This window comes from Nipponia nippon, unplaced genomic scaffold (genome assembly GCF_047370975.1).
Source record: "Nipponia nippon isolate SJK-2023a ecotype South Korea unplaced genomic scaffold, ASM4737097v1 scaffold_21, whole genome shotgun sequence".
Classification (NCBI taxonomy): Eukaryota; Metazoa; Chordata; class Aves; order Pelecaniformes; family Threskiornithidae; genus Nipponia; species Nipponia nippon.
This window is the reverse complement of record NW_028262338.1, coordinates 3,504,099-3,526,528: the sequence shown is the minus strand read 5'-3', so window position 1 is coordinate 3,526,528 and position 22,430 is coordinate 3,504,099. Positions and strand designations below refer to the sequence as shown.

Genomic DNA, 22,430 nt, shown 5'->3' with positions numbered 1-22,430 from the left:
TGTCAGTGCTGGTTTTATGAAAATGTCTTGTCATTGCTTTCAGGACGACAACATCATGAGATCCTTACAGCTCTTTGAGAACGTGATGTAACTGTGTCTGGCGAGCGCTGGAGGAGTCAGAGACTTTCTGTGTAACAAAGACCTCCTTTCTGGGTGAAAGCTTTTTACAATTCAGCCATGTTCAGTGTGTGAGGATTTTGTACGACATCTCCAACCAAATGGCAACTGAATGCAACTGATCCCACCTCTTCTCCCCAGGAGACGTCGGTGGACCTTTGTTTCGTTTTGGAAGCATGTGAATATTTTAATAAACCCTGACAAGAGAGAACTGCTGCTCGAAGTTCAATGAGTAATATACAGCATTGTTTGCTAGGCACAAGTCCTGCTTTTAATCTAGCAAGCTTGATTACATATGATAGCACATGTCGATAGCTTACTCAGTCACCTGTTGCAAGTGAAAAGCTCAGTCTGTACTACCATACGGCAAAATGTTTTATGAATGCCTTGCCGTTAATCTGCTTTGACAAAAGTCGAATCTACCGGGGCGATCTGTAAAAAATGAACAGTAAATGTACCTAGGACATAAAGCAGACAGCCCGTGTAGCCAATATCCCCATTTCTGCAGAGATCCCGCTTTGCCTCTCACATGCACTGGTGCCACCACACTGAGTTTGGTGGAGTTTTTCGTTACCACATTAACTAGAGGATCTTCATGCCAGGGTGAGCCAGAAAGGAGCAAAACGTGTTGCACATATAAATTTTCAAACTACAGAACAAATCCTGTTCAACGATGGTAAGTTCTTGCAAGGCCAGGTGGGTTTATAAAGGCTGGTACAGGAAGATGAATACGTGCTCTGGTCCCAGCCACCTTCTGCAGTCCCAGCGCGTGGTGGGACACCAAGTGATTCCCCAGTGTGCATCTCAGCAGCACTGTGGTCCTGTGCTGTGGTCCTTTCGGTGTAGTTTGGCACACGCTTCCTAGATTCATCATTTGAACATTTGTATTTTTCCATTGGAAGTTACAGTAAAATCTTGCCCACTTTAGAATTTCAGCTGCCAGGCCCGTATGTCCCTTTGAGTAATTTAGCATCTTCTGTAGCAAAATCTTTTTTTCTACAAGGCAGTTGCATGACTTGTACAAGTCCCATTTCCTTACTAATGCCAAATAAAGAGAGCATTGGTTTGGGGATTTGTTTTTTTTAATTAGTAAAACAGAAAGAATCATGTAGTGAATTTACACCAAGGTTGGATTTTGCCCAGTAGATTATTTGTCAGCTGAGGAACATGTCAGAGCCTGGTTTGCAGAGGACTCTTTAAGAAAGTTAACACGCCAGAGTGCTGTTGCAGTCTCCAGGCAGCCGATGGCTGAGAAACCAAGGGAAGGAGGGAACAGCCAACTTTTCCAGCTGCTCAAACCACGCAGAAAGGAGAGTCCCTGACATAGTGCAACATTGCTCCCATCCAGTAAGCATATATTTTTATTATATTAGATACTATATTACAAATATACTGTTAGCGGTGAAGATATATTTTAAAAATTATGTAAGTGGAAGCTTTTTATAATACAAAATATATAGAATGCCTCATTTCTGTAGCCCTATATTTTATAAAAATTTAATCTATTGAGGTATTCCTGATTATAGAAGTAGGTCTGATCAGTACTAGTGTAATGCTATGCTTATTCCCCAAGATGGGACATTTTCCCCTCTTACCGTGCTCCTCTGTACAATTCGATGTAATCTTAACTTTATTCCTTTAAGTTGCCCACTTGTCATCAAAAGTGCTGTTCAAGTGAGGGAAGTTACACGTACGCAGGAATGACACCCTAGTCTATCCTGTTTATTGTCTTTCATACAAATACCGTTAATTAATTCCTTCCTAGCAATGATACAGAGCATAGCAACTCCAGTAATGTGCTGTGATTCGCAGAAGTGATGCGATGCTGTGACAGTAGCCTTGTCCTCCAGTTGTCCGGTATTGTCTACTTAGTTTTTGTTTAATAGGCACTTGATAAAGACAACAGTTGTAGCTGAAATCATGCACAAGGTTTACATTGTTCCTTCTTGATTCTTGTTGCAATCACTTTAGCAAATGACAGAATTTAATATAATGAATAACCTGCTTTTTTCCCCACACCAAAAGAGCATCTGTCTGTTGTCAGTCTAAGCAGTTAACTTCAGCTGAGGGAAAAGTGGTCAAGAAAATGGAAAGCAAGCATTGGCTTTGGGCTAAGCACAGTGCCTTTCTCCTCTAACAGTGTTGCTCCAAATGTGCTCGTGAGATGGCACATACAGCCTGAAAAGTTAGCAAAATTTGAATGTGCCCTTTTCAAAAGAAAACATTACTAGTTGCACGATACCATGGTCCCTGAAGCTAAATAAATTTCTGGAGTTACTGTGATGAATTCAGCCTCAGCTATGTTTTCTGTGTCTCCACTAGCAGAAGTGCTTGTGCGGGTGGTGTGGGTATGCCTGTGTCGCAGGGCTATAACTGCTTTCTGCTGAGCGTGGCCCCGGTTTGGCAACATACTTCAGACATTCGGATGTTACTCTCGGCACGAGCTTAAGCGCGTTGCTGAAATCAGGCTACCGTTAGTGACCCTGCAGTTTTGGCATCTCCTTTTTTGCTCCAGTGTCAGTTTTCGGCTCCCAGTAATGCTGGAGGTGCGTTAGGCAGAGAGGGGAGATGCTGAAAGCTGCGCTGGTCCTGATTCTGCCCTTGAGGCATAGCTAGCTTCGATTTCGGTCTCGCGGGAGTCCAGAGCCTGCCTGCGCGTACCTGATGTTCAGCCCTGGGTTGCTACCTCTCTGCTCCGCTTGAAGTCCGTTGTAGCTGAGACAGGAGGATTGCTGAACTGACACACAATTTTCACGGAGCTCTAACTGTAAATTCTGTCTGTGGCAGAGTCATTGCCTTTGCGAAACCAGTTATTATCCTGCGTTTATCTGATCCCACCGATATCAGCCAGAGGCTGGTATGCATCAGTGCATAGAAGGCCTCTGGGTTTTCCGTGAGCAGCCTATGTGTATGTGGCACGTGTGCTCCAGCCAACAGGTGACAGAGATCCAGTGACTGTGAGAGAATCGCACTCTGCATGGAAATGTCTTTGGGTTTGTTTTTTATGTTTTCCATGAATGTTACTTTGTAAACTTGCAAAGCCTCCCATCGCTCACAATGGGGGCTTGCAATATTTATGGCAAGTACTTACTACTACAGCTTTCTAAATAAAACATAGTATGCTATTCTAATCTCATACCATCATAAATCCTACTGCCAGTATGTGGAAGGTAGTTACTATGCTGGCTTCTAAGTTAGAGTTAGATTATCTGTCAGTGCTATCAGCTGTGCAAATTTTCTCAAAATTGTGAATGTTTAAATAACGTCTGAATCATTAGTCTGACTGTTTCATTAGAAACATTAGTCTGCATCTTCATGCCAGCATTTTCTAAAAAAAGCCTTTCTAACGTGCATTTTAGGCAGCAGTCTGTTGAAAAATAGGAATGTGATCAATGATAATGCAAAAAAAAAAAAAAAAAGTAACATGCCTGTTACTGTCGATGTTTGTTTTCCTGTTACTTTGAATGCATTGCAATATTGTGAGTAATCACGAGTCAAGCTATAAACCTGAGGGTACGGATATCCTAAGGTTCAAGCGTTGTGGGCAGAACCTTGGCATTGCCTGACTGTGACACACGGTGAGAACAAACATCTCTGTGTCCGTGTGTGACCTCTGATGAGATGGTAGCAGCAGTGTAACAACCTTTTTTTCTTCTTCATGGAAGTGCCGTGAAAGACCTAAGGAAATGTGCAAATAATATAAATTGTGATAACTAAAGCCATGTTAATGGAGCAGCAATGCGTAGCTTCACAAATGCTATTCTCCAACGGTAATTTGTATTAAATTTTGTTGAATGGTTTTAATAATAAAAAGAAAATATCTGTAGGAGGGTGTCCTTTCTTAAGCCCAGTATGTACATTTTTCTTAAGGGACACTGTCAGGTTAAGAATTTACAGGGAAACTTTTAAAAGCAGGACTCTTATAAACACATATCTATCTGCGTAGAGGCTGTTAAAGTGCTGAACTGTGCTGTGAGCGTAACGTTCACACGCTAAGGATTTATTTGCATCCCTGATTCAGGGGTGCTCTTGTATTTGGTGCAGTGACATGCACCTCACTGATAGTCTGGCCCTTGTGTAAATAAGAGTTCAAAAATGTTCTACCTGCATCGCTGATAGTATCTCAGAGCAGTAAAAATTGAAAGCTTATAGGTATGTCTTTTCCCTTCAGCATTTTTGCTGAAGTATAACCAGGAGAAAAGACAAGCAAGTTGAAGAAAAAATGCAAGCACTGTTTTATTTTAGAGAGAAAATAAAGCAAAACCTTGCAGTGTCCCTTTAGCTCTGGTTTGTTGTAAACATCCATTCTGACACAGGGAGAAGTGCAGAAGAAATTTTGCGAGACTATATATATGTAGGTACATATATATACATATAGATAGATATAAAAAAAAAATTGCCAAACTCCATTCTGTAGGGTATCATATGTCTACCAGCACATCCCAGGAAAAAGAATGTTCTCTTGCATACATGCAGAAATGTGAAAATAAAGATGTCTGTGTGAAACGTGGTATTGGTCTCACTCCAGTGCCTGAACAGGTTGTGTTGCCCAGCTGACCGCTCCCCTGGCCAGCTCTTGGCTGCGCAGACAGGCAGCGAGCAGCCTGGGGACAGCCGCCTCTGCCACCGAGGCACCGGCCTGCTCAGGAGAGACAACGGTTCCCTGGGGAAAATGCCAAACCTGACTTCTTGCTGTCCCTGCAAGGAGAAGGTGTTGAAGCTGCCTGTTCAGCGCCTGTCACGAGCTCCGAAGTGCACCCAGTTACTGCTAGGCAAAGTAGACTCTGGCTCACCGGCACGTGCGTATGCTTTTTATTCATTTTTCAGCATCAGGTTTGCTCGAGTGGCATTCCAAAGCCTTAGTTACTGCTGTGAGATATTAGACACCTCTGATTTTATTCTCAGCCCATCACCACTGCAGGCTGAGCATCTCATCCTGCTGCCTACCTGGTCTGGAGCGTTGGATCTGATGGTTTGAAGGGACAGTGGGGAAGAGGGCAGGTATGCACTGGCAATGAGGGCTGTCCCCACAGCATCTCTGGGAACGTCCTCCAGAGCACGGTAGGGTGAAACTGAGGCATGTGCCGCAACTCAGCATGTGAAAAAGGTTACTTTTTGAATGCAATAATAGCTTTTTCTTACTGTGAGATTAATTCCGTAATCTTTGCTTATCCATGGCAGGTCCAGTAAAGCTGGAAACAGAAAAGACCTGGACATGTTGGCTCATGAAGATCTACTTCTCTGCACAAGTAGAAGTTATCGGCTACCCGCTTCTCTTGCATTTGGGGCCAGAAGATGCATCCGAGACAGAGAAACGTGGAGAAACCATGCAGCGTGCTGGGGAAGGTGAGGCTTGTATCCTGCTAGAGCGGGATGTGACTGGGAGCGCTGTGGGATAACAGGTATCTGTTGGTCTGCAACCTAGATTAAATTTAACAAATTGCTTTAAAGGAAGAAATCTCAGATTATCATTATCTCTAAAACCAAATATCTGGTATCAATTCTGAGAGGTCCAAGCCTAAATGGAGCTGAGTGCTCCTGCTGGAAAGAGGGCAGCTTGTTAACTTTCTGCCTTCCATCCTGAATTATTTCCTTAGCTGCAGTCTGTCTGAAACCACAGCCCGTGCCCTTCAATTCAGTGCTCAGGATTATTTAAACTCCTTTGCCTTGTGAGGCAAATTCAAGCTGGTGACAGGCAATAGGGTGACAGCAGACAAGTACAGAGGACATGAGCAAGGCGACTCATATCTAGCACAATCTTCAGTCATTTAGGCCAAATGAAAGGAATATGTAAGAAAGTCTTTATGAATAAATGTTGTTAAAAATAAACAGAAGTGACCAGACAAATTTGAAGAGACAGCTGCTAATTGTCTGCGTGACACTAATTAAAGGTTAAAGAATAACGAAAATGCAGTTAAAACAAATTGGCAAGGTATTGGTAATAGTGATATTAAATCCTCAATGTATTTAAATCATCAGGTTAACTTGGGAGGTTATTAACCACAACAGGCCAGTCAAGGATAGACATCGCTTTATACACTACCCATGTAGTAAGTACAATGAAATCGGGTGTCACCCGAAGCCTGACATTTGCTCGTCTGCAGCTGACAGCGTTGAGGCCAGCTGAGGTGGCGCATCCTTATGCATCCAGGTGACGGCCCCCCCAGTCTGCACAGCACAGGTAAGCACATACAGGTTTCCAGTGGCAGCTTCGTTCTTTGAATTCTGTCCCCAAAGTGTGCATCTTGCAAGTCGGGAGCTGGAGTTAGGGTGGGTTAGACGGAGAGGGTCAGGTACTGCCACCTCCCCATGGGGCTCTCCTGTTCACATACACCAGTTGCTCTCTAAGAAGTCAGCCACATTTTCAGCCCCTGAAATAACCCAGCTGTGGAATAGCTCTCAAATATTTTTTTTTTAAATTGTTTTAAAAAGGGGAGGTTAAGATAAGTATGTCTGTACATAAGAGGTCTAGATCCTTCACCTGCATTCACCTTTAACAAATCCAGGTATATCATATCTGTATATATGCGTACTACTCTGATTTTAGATTTGGAAAAAAAGAATAATAATCAAATGGGACTGAGCAGCCTCTTGTTTGCTCTAAATTACACTGCCATTTTTTTTTTCAATATTACCATGATAATTTTTAATACTGCTCGTATCTCATCAAAGCACAGACCCTGGTGTCAGGTTAGCTGACCGGAGCTGTCCCAATAACGATTCTTGCTCTTCTCAGAATTAACATGTTAGGTGCCCTGTCAGTGGCACTTATCCCATGCCCTGTCTTTCAGCTAGGAGAATAAGTTTGGTTTCTGTAAAAATTAATTACCCTCGTTATAATTTACATGTCTTGCTTAAATAACTTGTCTTTATGCAGCAAATAAATAGATGTCTGGATTTGAGAAGATAGGGTCCGGCTGGGCAGCGAGGAGGCTGCGTGCGCAGTGGCGTGCTGCCTGCCGGGCTGTGGCGAGGAACGCTAGATGTCACCCGGGTCCCTCCCGGCGTGCAGCCAGGGCCAGCCAAGGAGCCGGCACATTCCAGCATGGATCGTGGTTAATTACCTGAGGGGCAGATGTCAGGTGTCACACAGTGCAGACTTAACCACTTTCATACATAAATGTCTTCAACCAGCTGGCTTTGAGAACTAATTAAGGTAACAGGGCCATGTAATACTTTTTTATAAATGTGGTCATTAAAGATATGTCTATGCAGAGATATCTAAGAGTAGGGAAGGTGAACTTTGAAGAACAGAATCTAGGGGAAATTAATTATTTCTAATTCACAGAAAAGGAACTGAAGCAAAATTTTGTGTCCTTTCATCACATCAGGTGTGTACTGTATGGGGTAAGGCATGGGAGCCGCATAAGCAGAAATCCTGCATGTTCTAATTGACTGGAGAGCTGGCGAGGGACCGACCCCTGTGGCTTTGCCAGGAGAGGCTGGTTCTTCACAAACAGGAGACCTGTCCCACTCACCCTCCTGGAGCTGGAAAACGAACTGAGGATCTCCAGATCCTCAGTGGATGTGGTTATTTCCAGCCTGTTTTGTTTAAACTTTCCTTTTTGTCCTGTAAAAGAAAAGTGTGCCTTTCTCCATCTGTTATTGTAGGGACTCAGAATCACTGGGGGGCTCTGGCTGGAAACCCCCAAGGGGGGAAGGTGCCTCCTGGCAGCCCAGAATAAGTTGCCATATTTGATTGTGAAATCCCCCTGGGAACTCATCTGCTGTCCTGTCCCTGGGTTGCATTTGGCCAGCGTAGGCAGCTCCCCATGCTGCACGCAGAGGCCTGCGGAAGAGCCAAGGTGGTACCGGGGTAACCTGCGCTCCTAATTCAGGACAAGGGCTTCTGCAAGAGGCTGGCGGTGCCTCTGGTAGTGGGGAGAGGGGAGAATTTCCTATAAAAACCTGGGACACTTTTACAGTTACTTCTTGTTGGGATTTGCAACCACAGCCAGCTGCCATGAAATGCAGAACGGGAACAGGGTTGCAGCACAACAAAGCAATGTTTTGCTCATAGGTGTCAGTTCTGATGTGCAGTCTAGCTGCAGAAGGAAATCGGCCTGGATGGTTACTGCCCTCACCCAGGGCCAGGAATCCAGATAAAAAACTGTAAGAATGAGGCCATTCTGGTCAGCCTGAACACTCCTCATGGAGCCCTGTGACCATCCTTCCCTACGCCACAGGCTTTCTTGTGACCCTGTCCGCACTGGCTCCAAAACCCAAGCCACGTCTTGGGTTCCTCTGCCTGCCACTGAAGGGGGCATAGGAACGATAAAGCCATGTCTCCACTTTCCTGGTTTTTTAGAGCATGTATTTAGGCTTTACATTTGCAGGGAAAGCCAAGGAGCGTGTACGCTGCTGATGTAAAGGATGGAGGTGAAAGGACCGCTCTTAATAATGTAGAATCAACTGTTTTGTTAAAATGTCTGTGAAAAGTTAGTGCTGACCCAGAGCTTTCCAGAGGGATAGGAAGTTATTGGAAATTGTTGATTTAAAAAAAAAATCAAAGATCGATTTTACAATCCCAGGGTTAGATTGACTTTGTTGACATTTTCACAGAAACTTATCCAACCTTTTTGTTCTAATTACTTTATTGATTTACTTATAGATCAATATAAATTGAAAATATATAAGTATACAAGGAGACAGAAGTCAACGCAATGTTTTCTGCCTGAACACATATGCTAAATTTTAGAGAACTCGGAACGTGAAGATGTACAAGAGACTTATGTTTCCTTCACAAGGCACGAGGTGTTGTGGAAAACTATTTGCCAGTATGTTACCAACCACTTGTATGTAAAAAAATAATAGGAATTTTAGCGGGTGAGCATTGCACTGATGGGAGAGAAGACCTATCTGTGCCGTAATTGATAATTAGTAAAAGCGTTTGGAAAAACCTATGTGTTTCTACGACAAACTGAGCTGCAAAAATACTTCTAAGTTGTTCTCAATTTTTGTTTCAGATTTTTAAAAATTTATCTTATAGTAGTTTAATTTGTCTTATATTTGTTTTAATTTGCACTAAGCTGTGATATTGTAATTCTAAAATCTTTAAGGACTTCTGCTACAAACAAGTTACTGAACTGTTTTCTAGCTCAGTCTCCTCCTATATTCAGATGAAACAGCTGGACACAAGCAACCAAGAGACACTTTGAAATTAAAAGAAGGTAAGAGATTTCCATCAGAGGAATGCCTTGCAGTGATTTTAGCAATAAATTAAGATTAACAGAATATTTAAGCTTTAGTTTATGTCTTACTGTAGCAGTGACTATTTAGTGCATGCCATAAAGTAATGTGTAAGAATGCAAAACCAGAAAATATGGTCTGGATTTTGGCAGCTTTAAAGTCCAAAAGCAGAATTTCAGAACTTGAAAATTCACATTTCTGAAGCACATTTAATCCCCATTTGGAATAGAAATCTCATTCCAGTCCGTGAAGAGGATATGCCAGGGCTCGAGCAGCCCTGCCCAGCAGGGCAAAAAAAGATCACTGCAGGAATCGGTGTGACATTGCAGAGACCTGTAGGTAATTTTAGATACAGTAAAAGCTATGTTCAAAAATTTAACAGACAAGGAGAGACGTACTGTTCCTTTCCTGTAGCTTTGCTATGGGTTTGGTATGGTATTTATACTACTTGTATGGCCCCTGTGTTGACAGTATCTGAACACCTTGCCATTGCCTATGTGTATCTGCAGAGCCCCCAGTGAGGCTGGGAGGTGCTGCCTGGTGCCTGCGTTTGTGCAGGAGCTGGGAAGAGCCATATGACTGTGGAGGTAATTTTGACAGAGCTGGGAACTAAGCCAATCTTTCACGTACTGGATTAGTCCTTGGGCATTAGCTAGTCCTTCCCTCCAAGGACAGGTCCATGGAGTAAGAAGGTGCCTTGTTGTAGGGGTTTGGAGAAAGTTAATGGCAGTGGGCTAGAGCTCCCTTGGGGAAGGGGGGCCAGAGGTGACTGATGGTACTGACAAAGTCTGGAAGGGATAGACAAAACCCTGCCTGGGTCTGTGTTAGAGAGCAGAGAGAGCACAAAAATGTGACAAGGCTGGTCAAACCTGTTCCCCGTGCTGGGATTTTTCTCCTTTGGCTCTTTTTTCGCACTTGGCAAAGAGGGCAGAAATAGATGTTTGGCTGGTCTTCTATGGTTTCGCTCTCGAGGTATTTTTAGTGCACTGATATATGGGCACCTGGGCCCTGGCTGTGCGGGTTTCTTCCTTGTGTTCAGTGAGGGGGAGCACGGCAGCTCTCCCAAACCCTCAGCTCCCACCCACAGCACATGCAGAGCCGGGGATCAACCCAGAGTACAGCTGGCATTCAGATACTGGGATATTGGCACAGAAACAAGCAAATGGTCCGAGATCTCCGTGGGGAATAGGCTGTACCCATCCCATGGCTGGAGGCACCTCTGAGTGCCTGGAGCTGGGCAAAATACCCAGTATTGTCATTATTGTGACGATGTAATAGATTTTATAGTCACCAACGTTGGCCAGAAAATATCATCACACATGTCAGTACAGTCTGAATTCCTCAGTACGTTTTTTTCTTAACCCCAAAATGTTAAAATAAAACAGCCTTCAAAGGCTCCTTTACTTGCACTGTTCATGCTGAGTTTACAGGAACAGCCATCTGGTATCTGCAGCTGAGTTGCCCAACATTCAGGGATATTTCGGGATATTGTTGGTGTTTGATAGTCAGGTGAAGGAACAGGCATGCTACTGCAGTGGTGTCTTTGGCCACGAATAGGGGCTCTTAGGCACTTACGAAAACGTATTTTAGCTTTTACAGCAATGGATGAGGGAGGATCTGAAGAGCGAAAGCAAACCAGTATAAGAAGAAATGATAAGGCTTTTGCTGGAAAGTTGTAGGGGACTCATTTAACAACATGAGAAGCGGACCGTAAGTCCATCTGGTCTTTCACAAGTTCCTTCCTTTCTATGTACTATTATTTTCTTTGTCACAAATGCACTGTGCCCTCTGCGTGTTCCCTGGGGAAGTCCCACGTCCCGAAAAATATCTTCAAGGGGCCTTAGTGAAACAGCGGTGAGCTGAGTCGGCCGGGGAGGAGCCAGGCAAGACGCCGTGCTTGCGGAGCACAAGGCCAACCCCGATGCCGAGTCCCAGGCAGCAGCTCCCGGATGGCTGCGTGAACGGCCCCGCTGCAGGAGGGTGCTCACAGAGGAGAAAGAGTAATTTTTCTTGTTTCACCCACAAATAATTCACACTGCATTGCTCCAAGTTTGTAAAGCAGATTTTTCCTCTAGGTAGAGGCTGTTACAGGACATTTGGGGATCAAAGAGCTTGCAATACCTCAGTATAGAGTCCATAGTGAAAATGCTTTGTTCCTGTAGAGCGAGAGCTGGCTATGCCTCATACAGTCCCTGTCTGGCAAACAGAAGGACAAAAGGCCATGTTGTTTGTTCAGGGTTGCTGAGAAAGTTAATGAAAGGCAATTAGAAAAAATGTGGTGGTGAGTCCCCGTGTATTAATCTTTATTAGAGTTAGATTTTCCCTTGCAAATGTGACATGCCATCAGGTTTCTGTCTCAAGAGTGTGCTTTGTGGGACATTACAGGGAAGAGTGCGCAGCGTTCCCAAAGTAGCTATTAATTTCCCCAAAGCGCTTTTAGCAGACGAGACTCACAGAAAGCCAGCTAACCCGAGCCAGGGTGGCACCTGAGCCGCTGGCGGGAGCGGCTGGGGACGCTGCTGTCGCTCTGTCCTTCGTACCACGTAACGCAATCCAGCAGCTCTGACCGATGGTTACAATTCACCAGGGTTGCCAGGCTGAAACAAAAACTGTACAGTGTATTTTGGGGGGGTGGTGTAGCTTCTCTCATTAGCCATTTTTATTTGAGTGGTAACCGCTTTAATGTGGCAACAGATATAAATTGTAAATAATTGCATGAGTGACAATGTCAGTTTTATTCCTCCTGTTAGCGATCTCCCTTTTGGTGTGGTGCATGTGTTCACTGGCAGGCAGATATATGGCCCTAACATCAGCAAATTCCCTCTGATAATTGTACTGGGGCTCTGCCAGGACACCTGGGTACCAACGGTCCCGTGGGGACATACTGGTCAGTACTTTTCCAGATGCCACATAACTTCTTCAGGGGTGTGTGATGGTCTGACGTGACTGTAGATGTAGCAGTAGATAGGCTATGGGGCCTTTAAGGACACCAGACATTTTCTCTCTGTCAGATAGTAATCAGTGTCATGCCAAAGGTTGTGTTCTCCATCAGCTCGCAAGTGTTTCAACGATTTTTGGTAATGGGAACTTATTTCATTTGTGCCAGGGCTGGAGGTACTTTATACTGTAACAAACGTGAACTGTAAATAATCATATGAGCGAAAACGTCAGATTTTTTCCTTCTTTTTGCGATTTCCCTTTTGATTTGCTGTGTGCATTCCCTGGCGGACAGGTATATGTTCCTGACACATTTTAAAGATCAAGACTGACCCTGAGAAGGAGTGGCCTGAAACCTACTTTATCCCGGGCGCACAGGAGCATTGATCTGGCTCCGACCCAGAGCATGCGGGAAGCCGACGCCAGCTCCGTCACACACAGAAGGGGCAGGGAACTCTGCAGGCAGCACGTACTGAACTGTGTAAATGCTGTTAAGACCTTTTCTTTATCTTTTGAAATGCAAAACTGAAGGTAAGCCTGCCAGTTACTTCTTTTTATCCCTTTAAAATATTTTCATAGCCCTTTGGGAAACCTCCATCATATAAAATTTCTCTCCTTTACCTTATTTCCACAGTGCTGAAAATAATCTACTCCAAAGGTAAACATTTCAGTGAACACTTCAGTAAAATGAAAGGTGTGTTTTGTGATACCGTTCAAACTCGGTTTTGAAGACCTCTAAGTTCATGCCCTCAAAAGAAAGCCCAGCAATGTTTTTGTTCAGGCTCTTTTACATCCCATCATAATTCAAAGTTAAGTTAATGTTTCACCTCGGGCTGCAGTAAATTAGATAAAACAGTGTTTCCTCATTCACAGAGTAATGACAGTTACCCTTTTTCTTTGTCCGCACTGCTATGTTGTGCTGATAAAGAAAAAAAACATTGCTTAATCCCCTCTAACAACAGTTGAGACTATTTTTAAACCCAAAATATGTTTCTGTACTGCATTGCCTATTGCTGAGGCATTTTTTAAGACTGCTAAGCCTCAACCTATTCTAGGTAATGAGAGCTGTCTTTCCAGTGGCAAACCTACCACTACTATTTTATAAGCTAAATATAAAGCTAAACACATGTGAACCTCAAGGTGATTTCTCCACCTCATTTTGTTTCACCCAAAAGCAGAAAATGCTTGTTCCTTGGAAATTAATCTTGGAAGTTGCTGAAGTGCTCCGTGAGCAAGCTTTTCAGAGATGTCCATTACATGGAGACAGCGAGCACGCGCACACCTGGGCCCGATGCAGCTGACAGGCGCGTGCCGGAATGACGTTTCGCCAAGGAGCAGTTCCCGTGCCCGCTGCGCTGGAGCTCCTCTCGGGTGAGCGGCTGTGGGACCGGGACTCGGTGGGTAACGGAGGGCAAGAGCTTCAGGTAAGACATTCATCTGCTCTCTTTTACTCATCTGCTGGTAGCGCACACTGCTACTTTCACGTGGATAACGTGAATCTAATGTCTTCCACTATTTGAGACTCCTCAGCTCAAAAATAACATAAAGCAAGAATTGTTACTCTTGAATAGTGAAAATAATAACATAAAGTGTCTTCTTATAAGCAACATCCAGCCACTTCAGGAGCAAAACTGGAGTGTGTCCATATCAGCTCTCTGTGACTGTTTGGGACAAAATGAAAAACCAAGTGATTTTTGAATCGGGTACGTTGCTGCAGTGCTTCACGAGAGGCGTAGAGGTGCTGGGGGGTGTCTGCTGCATCGGCACCGCCTGGGCGTTACGGCTGCTCCAGTGGAGACGCTGCTGTGCCGCAGAGGGGCTGAATCCCACCGCTAAGTGCCACCTCATTTGGAGAGAAGCATAAAGCATTCATGTCGTGATTTGAAATGTTCATCCAAGTATTTTGGCATTTAATTTTTTTTTTTTCTTAAAAATATCCCCCCACCATCACCACCCTTGAAAGAAAACAATATAGGCCTAGGTCCTTTTGGGGGAAAGTTCTTCAGTTAAAAAAAAAAAAAAAAAAGTCTTTTAATTAAGCTTCTTTTATGTTTACGGTGTTCGGAACAGTTCCAAAAAAACATGCGCTACTAATAGAGATAACTTTCCTTCTCATGAACATGCAAACCAGAAACTAGTGCTTACTACAGCTTGTCTGATAAGTACATCTTGATCTGATCTCTTGTCTCAGAGTGTGTTTCATCCTATCAACCTAAAAATAAGCAATACTTTCCAACAGATCCTAATCTAGTGCTAGTTAAAATATCTGCCCAGCTTTTGACAGCTGAAGTCACTTATATGTGTGATATATACATTTAATAAGTTAGGGAGCAGAAAGGCATGACATCATATCAGGTAAGAGTTTTGGCCAAAGACTAAACCACAATTGTGCATTAATCTGAGATAATAACAAAACATTGTGCACCTGAAACTGAGTGTCCAATTAATTGTCTGTTCCCAAACTCATTCTTGTATCTGACAAGAGGTTACACCGACCTTTTTTTACTTCTAAAGTGTATTCTTTAAAGCGAAGTTAGAAAGCTGTACAGGAATCTAGGCATGAACATTGGGTGCTGATGTGCATGTAGATAAAATAACAGTTTCGGATTGTAAAAGGCAATGTCATAATGGAAATAATTAAATCGGTTTTCGGATTGGAAAAAAACCATGCCTGGTACCGGTCTAGAACTCTTGTTCCTACTTGAAAAGTTTTTTTTTTTTCAAGTATCAGCAGTATTGGCACTTTAGACCTGTTAAGAACAAGACAGTATTGGTGGCAGAGAATTTGTTGTTAGCGTTGCTTGTTTGTCAAAGAGCAGCTGGAACCTGAAATGTGTTTTACAGCAAATACCAGCCTAGCCATGAATGATTTCCAGCGCTGGGTAAGGTTTCGGAGAGTGCTGGACACCAAGCTGCTGTGAGGTTGGCTCAGGGCTGCCCAGGTGCGTTCGGCTGCTCGTGCGGACACATCGGCTGAGGAAACCACACTGACGGGCAGCTCTCCCGCAACCCGGTTCCCCTGTGCCTTCTGTTTCCATTCATTGGCAGTTCATAAAGCGTTCACACATTACAAGGGTTTCAAATACTGGATAAAAGGTAAGATGTCACCTACTACTTCTGTGATGCGTAAATTCTGTTTTGGAGTAGGATGCCGCACTGCTGGGGCAGTGTCTGCGGGCAGCCTGGGCTCACACCAAGGCTGGATGGGGCACCTGGCTTACCTGACCCTTCAGCTTCCCAGAGAGAACAACAACAAATCCTGGTGATTGAGAGTCAAAGTAAGAGAAGATCAACAGAAAAGTATGTTTCCATGAATCTTTGTCTTTAGAGGTGTCTTTAGCAGACAGCGTGAACAGCTGTTCTCTCCGTTTTTTGACGTGGGTAGCTAAAGCATGGATCGATGACGGAATTTTTCAAAGTAACGCAGAGGCTCGCTCTAACCTCTGACATTGCTTGGCAGCTCACGTCCCTCTTTTAGCCCATTCTTTTCCTGGAGGATGCCTCTGTCCCGTGATGTGTTGGGGTGCAGCATGCGCAGGCACGCACCTTGTGGCAGGGGGATGGGATGGGATGGGAGGTGCGGAGGGCACCGCACTGCAGGGCCACGGTGCTGCAAGGCGCAGGAGGAGGGAATGGGGGCCCTGGGAGGGCAGACCCTGGGGCAGCCGGCTGTGTGAGGTCAGCCTGGCTGGCCGTTCCTCCTGCCGTTCCCATTAACAATGAGAACTGCATTTGAGGCACAGGGAGAAAAGGGCTGGTTACTTGCTTGTTTTCCAGTTAATCAATTAAGAACACATTAAAAGGTGGGGAGAAAAAATTGCTGTGTTGGATCTGCCATGTAATTAATAGGAAAAAATATAGCCACACTAATTGCATCTCTCAGACCTTTGGTTTTCTGAGCTGTGGTAGGTACCTTCTACATTAAAGTCCCTTTCTTAGTGCAGGAGGAAACTGCAGAGCAGGGGTGATGTAGGGACAGGAGCGGGGCGCTGAGGGTGTTGGCATGTCCTGCTCTGCTCACATCAGACACAGGGCGAAGTGAAGGAAAGTGGGAAGAAAGGGTCATTACTTAGATTTACATGTTCCCTGGCAAAAGGCCTCAGCCGATGGTCGTGGCTGACCTGCGTTGCAGCCAGGGCTGGGGAGCACAGCCAGGGACCAGAACCCAGGCTGGGAAAGCACAGACCAGAGAGTGGTTCCTGAGCAGCTGAGGAGTCTGGTTTGAGGTTTGCATTTGCTTCATCATTTCACCCAAAAAGAGCATACTGGGAACGACTGAGTGTTTTATTTTCTTTGTTGCTGTAGACACTGTCGTCAAGTCGCAGAGTTTGCTGTAAATAAGTCTACAGTATAAAATGACATTTTGTTTCTCACAATATCAGTTTCTGCCTCCTCTTTCTATCCTGTCTTTCAGGCATTTATTTTAGAAAAGCTAGGAAGATAAGTTACACGATGGGTCTGGATTGATGGTCACCTTAAATGCTGGAATGGGGTGGAAATACTGCTGCGGTGATGGTGTCTGGCTCCAGGTCGCTGCTGTAGCTGTGCCACTGCCTTGCCCTGCCTGCGCACTGGGCAACCACTCCTTTCTGCAGGTGGTCTTTGGCAAGAGCCCGACCTTTACCTCTTTGTAGCAAGAGTGGGTGTCGCTGCTGTTTTAAGCTGCCAGGAGCCCAGTGCATAGCTACAGAGAATAAATGTGGTATGAGCTGATTGATTTATCTGCGTTTTCTAGCCCAGCAATTAATTCCGCTTTTGGGAGGCAGAACCAAAGCATGAAGCACGCTGTAATGCCAGATCAGAGCTGATAATGTATTCCTCCCTTCCTCGGTCCTTTGCTAGCACAGAAATCAGCCTATTAAGGAATAATCTCCCAAAGCATCAGCCGGCCTCGGTGAGGATCGTCGCCAGCTGCACTGCGGCAGAGCAGAGCCCGGCCGGCGGCTGGAGACAGAGCGGGAAGCCACAGGTGCCAGGGACGGAAGGGAGGCAGCAGCAGGGGCTCGGAGCGGGTGGCCACCTACTTGCCACACTCCCAAGAAGCCATGAGGCTGCAGCCTGCTGCACAGAGCTGGAAGTCCCTGCTCTAACCTTACTTTTTGCCAAATTGCTTTGAAACTTATTATTACCACACAGATACGCTTTCCCGTTATCTTAAGAGCTAAGTTGGCCCTAAATGTAATACAGCCCTGTGCTGGTTGTTGAGGGCGTCTGCAGGGGTTGTCCATGGACAAGGGCTGGCCGCTGGGCAGTGGGGCCAGCACGTGGGGCATCTCGTGTTGGGGGAGCTGCAGCTGGTGACCGCATACGGCTGCTAAACGTGAGGTCTGTGGGGAAACTGAGACAGGTGGGATGTGTCTGACCTGGGAGCAGTGGTTGGGAAGGGCTGCCCACAGGTGCTGCTGGGCGCCCGGAGGCCCCATGGGAGCACAGGCACAGCAGTGGGCTCCCAGTCCTGGGGATGCAGGGGCTCGGTGAGGGTGGAAGGAGGGGAGAGGGGGAGCTGCTCTTTCCTCTGCTTGCCTCTCCCCCCACATCCCCAAGCAGGCTGCACCCCCTCTCCCTGCCCGCACGCTCTCTTTCTCTCAATTTCTCGCTTGTGTAAGCTGCAGTTATATTTATCCCAGCCTTCAAGGGTGCTAGGAAGCGAGTTCAGATGCTGTAGTTAAAAGCTACAGCACCTAAGCAAGCGTTCCTGCTGGGGAGCGTTTCATGTCACCAGCCCAGCAGCTCACTGATGCATCAGCTGGGAATGCAACAGGTACAAGTGCAAAGTCAAGGCAACAAAGAGGAGACGCCGAGGAGAAGGCTGCTGCCACGGCAATCTCCCTGATCCGCTTGTAGAATTCCCTGTGTGTAAGTGTCTCTGTGGGTGGCTTTTGATGGAATTTCTCTCTAAGGCAAAACAAGTAAGTTGAATCTATGGTCTCTTTTACAAACCTTTCTGATCCAGTCCTGTGGAATCAGTGTGGCTATTTTTTTTATCCTGACTTGTATCTTTCATATGAATCTTGCAGTTTGGGACTGAATTGTTCCTGTATGTACGAATTGAAAAGTAAGAACTGGAAACTGCATCCATTTTCGAGGCATGCTCTGACCTTCTTGAGCCAGGACCGAGAAAGTCATGTGAGCTCTTAACCAGCAAACAACAGTGCTCTGGTTAACAAAAATCAAAATCTCATCAAATCGATATCTGAGCACAAAGAAAAGACAGAGACTTTATCTTCCCCATGGTATTCCTGTTGATTATTACCTGCAGAAGGCATCTGTTTACCTGCACTCTCTTAGGAGTGCGTATGTCTTTACACTGTGTTTTGAGCTACGGCATATCCTTTGGGGAAATGTTGTCGTGCTTGTCTTTTGCTGCAGCGCAATCTAGGTGTGCCTTCTTTTGCTGTACGGACATCCCATGGGCAGGCAGGGACATCTGGCACCTGCTACCAGGCAGATAACTAAGCCATGGGGTGCTACCTACACAGCTCCTGACGTTGCAGACTACCCGTCCAGGGCTGTCCTGTCCTTAAGGGTGGTACAGATAGAGCGAAACAGCTTGTGCTCACCTGAGAAAATCAGTTTTGCAAGTGATGCATTGGTAGCAGTACAGTAGTGGATGGAAAAGGCGATGTATGTATGTATGTGTGTAACTTCTCCAAAAAACTGTGGCCAAAAATGCAAATGGTGGGAGTATCCACAACGGACAGCCGAGGTATTACTCTGGATTCGTCTTGCCAGCTCAGAGATTCATAAAAGGATGCAGAGCTGTAATACTCTTCTTGGAACACCAGGGGCATTTGGTGTGAAATACAGCTCTAATTAAATGTGACGGTGTGGCTTTCACGTTGCTACAGTCGATTAATCGATAGGAAGAGGGCAAGTGCTTTGACAGGAGGCTTGGGATGATTAATGGGCTTGCGCATGCTTTATGTTTTGTTGAAATTACAGATACCTGCTAAGGCTGAAGCTTTATTAACGGACACCCTGTGAACTGTGGCGTCCTTGGGGCACGTGTAAGAAGAAGATGGTGGGTTGGAGGCTGAATGGCTCCCGCTGAAGGAACCGGTGCCATGTCAAGCCTCATGGTTTTTGTGTGGTATGGTCTTGCCTGAAGCTTCGGTGCCCTGAGGCCAGGTGAGAAAACAGACACACAGTGGTCCAGCCTGGCATCTATTCTCAGTATTAAGGGCATGTTACAGAAAAAAGTTACACTAAATGTTGCTCGTGTTATCTCACCCTGAAGAAGTAATGGCCAACTGAGCTAGCTACAGCATAAAAGCAGTTTTTCAGGTTTGAAAGGCTGCTGCGGCACTCTGTGCCCTGAGAGCAGCTCACGGCTTCTCCCCGGCGCAGGCAGCGCTGCGTTGCATTTCTTTGCAAAGCAGGTTTTGCGCCCCAGGTGAGCGGCTGCTGCGCTGCTGGTGGGCAGCTCCGGCTCAGCTCCCACTGCTGGGGAGTCGGGGTGCCCTCCCAGTGCCGGCGGGACACGGTCGCGGCTGCAGGAAGCCAGTAAAAGAGCTCCTTTTTGCCAAAATTCAACCTCAGGGCAATGCCAGAATGGTTCCCTCCAGCCTCGGTGATCCAGATTAAGTTTCTCGGAGCCGGTGGGCTGCCTCCAGGCTGCCAGCACCGATGCAAGCAGGCAGCGGTGCAGTGCCGCTGGCTGGGGCCACCAGCCCGCCCCTCCTCCTGCCCTTTGCTGGGCCCCCTGCGCCCCGCAGGGAGGTGGCGCTGGGCAGCGCCTGCCCGCGGCTGGGGTGGTCTTGGCCCCGGCGCCGCCCTTGGAGCTGGGCCGAGGTCTGTGTATTGGCAGAGCTGAAGCCGTGCAGCCCAGCGTGAGAAAACGTAACATCTTAATTTTCCAAAGATTTCCCCCTCCCTTCCGAAAGGGATGCCTTCAGTTTAAAAAAAGAAGTCCATTGAAAACAAAAGACTAATGAATATGGTAGCCCTTCCTCTTTTGCAAGTTTAAACACCTCATCTTTCCTCAGAGAACAGCTCTAAATCATTTTATTTGCAAGCCCTAAGCAGGAATTTGTATTCATGGTAAGACATTTATTGAGTTAATTTATTTAAGGCTGGGGCATAATTTCTAATAATGGAAGAGTCTCTAGGCCCAGTGAAATTGTCTCCCTGATAGGGCATTAATATTTTAAGGGGTTATAATAATCTGTCAATTGATCTGTGTCTTTTAGGGAGTAGGTTAGCAGTTATTAATGATTGCTCATATGAAGGATTATCTTTAAATAAAGCCATTGCTCCTCAGACCAATGCCTGCCCCAGGGCCGCATCGCTGTGCCGGCCGGGAGGGGGGTCAGGGCCTGGGTGAAGGGGCAGGAACGAAACGAGGAGGAAAAATAACACCATGCAAATCTGCAGGGCAGCCGCTGCTCCCGCAGCCTGGGCTCGGAGGGCAGCGTGGGGAACGCCCGCGATGCCGTTGGGGGTACGGCGGTCTGCTGCCAGTCAGGGTTTCCCAAAGGGGTGTGAAATTGGGTGCTGGCCCGAGCGAGGAGGCGTTGGCACGTGTTCTGCGGGAGGCTGGCGCATCTCGGCAGACAGTCTGACCGTTACTGATAACAGCTAAGAGACAAATAACTTGACTTCTTACTGCCTTAATTTCTCTCTTCTTAGAAACTGGGAACATTTGTGCTATTTCTTGGGTGATTTAAAAAGAAGAGGAAAAGTCCAAATAAAAAAACATTCCTGTTTGTTTTACTGCTGTATTAAATGGCATGTTGTGCTACAAAACATGGTGCTGAGTGGCCTTTAAAAAGAAGGTAACATAAAAACAAATCCAGATTAAATACCTTTAGGTGAAGCCTGTCTTATGGAAGGGGTGACAGGAGCGCTGAGGCCTGGGCAGTTTGATGGGGCACGTTCCAGCCCTCCCAGCCCGGGCCGAGGTACCGAACCATGGTGATGCGGTGGTTGGCGGCCTGGGAAGGGCAACAACGTCAGCAAGTGGTGCAAAGCTGCCACCAAACTGTTGGCAAGAGCCCTCAAACCTGAAAGGATCCTGAGGGGCCTTCAAAGTCTGTCACCTCCTGTCTGGTGTTTTGGGTGGCCTGGCTTTTAAGTTTTCGTATAACCCACAGAGGCACCTGGTTGGGGGGAAGCAGCAGGGGCTTGGGTAAAAGTTGCAGCGCCTGGACATGGCTCTGCCTTGGGCCACAGCTCTGCTCCCGGCGACCCCGGCGCACGTCTCCTTTGCTGCATGGAGCAAGCCGAAGGCAAACAGCACGTGGGGCACTTGGTTTCGAATCCAGTTTTCTTAGTGGCAGCTACTGGGGGTAAGTCAGTCACACTTTCAGTACTGTGTCTGCTTGTAGTTATCGCCCAGAGGTGACGCTTTCCGTGTGGTAAGCTCTCTGCGGCTGCAAGGTCACACGGCTGATAGGCACACGGCGACTGGCCTGCCAGTCACGGCAGCCAGGTAATCCTGCCGTGCCAGAGCGTTGTCACAGCTTTAAAAGTGTTATAACGAAAGCTGAACTGTTCGTGCTAAGCTGCAGCGGCCTGTTGTGGGTGTGTTCGCTGGCTTTAAGGTTTTGTTTGTTCACGTATAAATTATTCCTCTTAATGCAGTAGGTAAAAGCATTTATCTACTAAAAGCTAAATTCTGCTCCGAGTCAAATGCTGGCACTTTGTGTTTCTGTGTGCGTGGCTTTATTGTGGATATTGAGTGTTTATGGAGGAAAAATGAATGTTGGCGTGGAAGGACATGCAGCTGCGCTGCAGCTTTGGCTGCGCTGCCTGCAAGAGCAAAATAAATGTGTTAGGAAAAAGTGGGCTGTGGAGGCATTCAAGACATCACGTGGCTGGTTTTCCCCTAAAACTTACTGCGGTGAGGAGAGTTTCACTGCCCTACAGAAATTCAGACTAATATATGTGTAAGATGAATGATTACGTCTGAGCTGTGCTCCTTGGGGGGCCCCATCGGATATTTTTTTCTTACATGCTCATTTGTCAGCTTGCTGTCAGGCCTTCAGTTAATGAGTTACGGGCAGCTCTATTCATCCTTACTCCCGCCCTTCGGCCGCGCCGGGTCCTTTCCCCCCCTCGGCGAGGTGCTGCCGAGGCTGGCACGCCACGACGCCCAGCTGCTCCGAGCAGGCAGGTGCTCAGCGAGAATGAAGACAAAATAAAGAGTCTGTCCATCGCTCCTTCCCTCCTCCGAGAGGTCAGCGAGC

General features: G+C 46.3%; 2 protein-coding genes across 20 annotated transcripts in view; both read left to right on the top strand.

Moving 5' to 3' along the window:
• Nucleotides 1–4,623, top strand: part of KCNIP1 (potassium voltage-gated channel interacting protein 1) — a 482,303-nt gene extending 477,680 nt beyond the window's left edge. For all 10 annotated transcript variants that reach the window (XM_087760144.1, XM_087760139.1, XM_087760138.1 and 7 more), the window contains one exon: nt 44–4,623. In XM_087760144.1, coding sequence (XP_087616270.1) covers nt 44–91 — 48 coding nt within the window. In that variant the 3' untranslated portion in view covers nt 92–4,623. The remainder of the gene's footprint in view (nt 1–43) is intronic.
• An 8,888-nt stretch (nt 4,624–13,511) lies between these two features.
• GABRP (gamma-aminobutyric acid type A receptor subunit pi) overlaps nt 13,512–22,430 on the top strand; it is a 31,418-nt gene continuing 22,499 nt past the window's right edge. The window contains exon 1 of one of the 10 annotated variants that reach the window (XM_087760184.1): nt 13,512–13,614. The gene's annotated coding sequence lies outside the window, so the exon portion shown is untranslated. Of the gene's footprint in view, nt 13,668–15,407; nt 15,544–17,118; nt 17,213–18,019; nt 18,153–19,232; nt 19,372–21,392; nt 21,531–22,430 lie in introns of those variants that run through there. The other 9 variants (XM_087760183.1, XM_087760187.1, XM_087760182.1 and 6 more) reach the window with 9 other exon arrangements.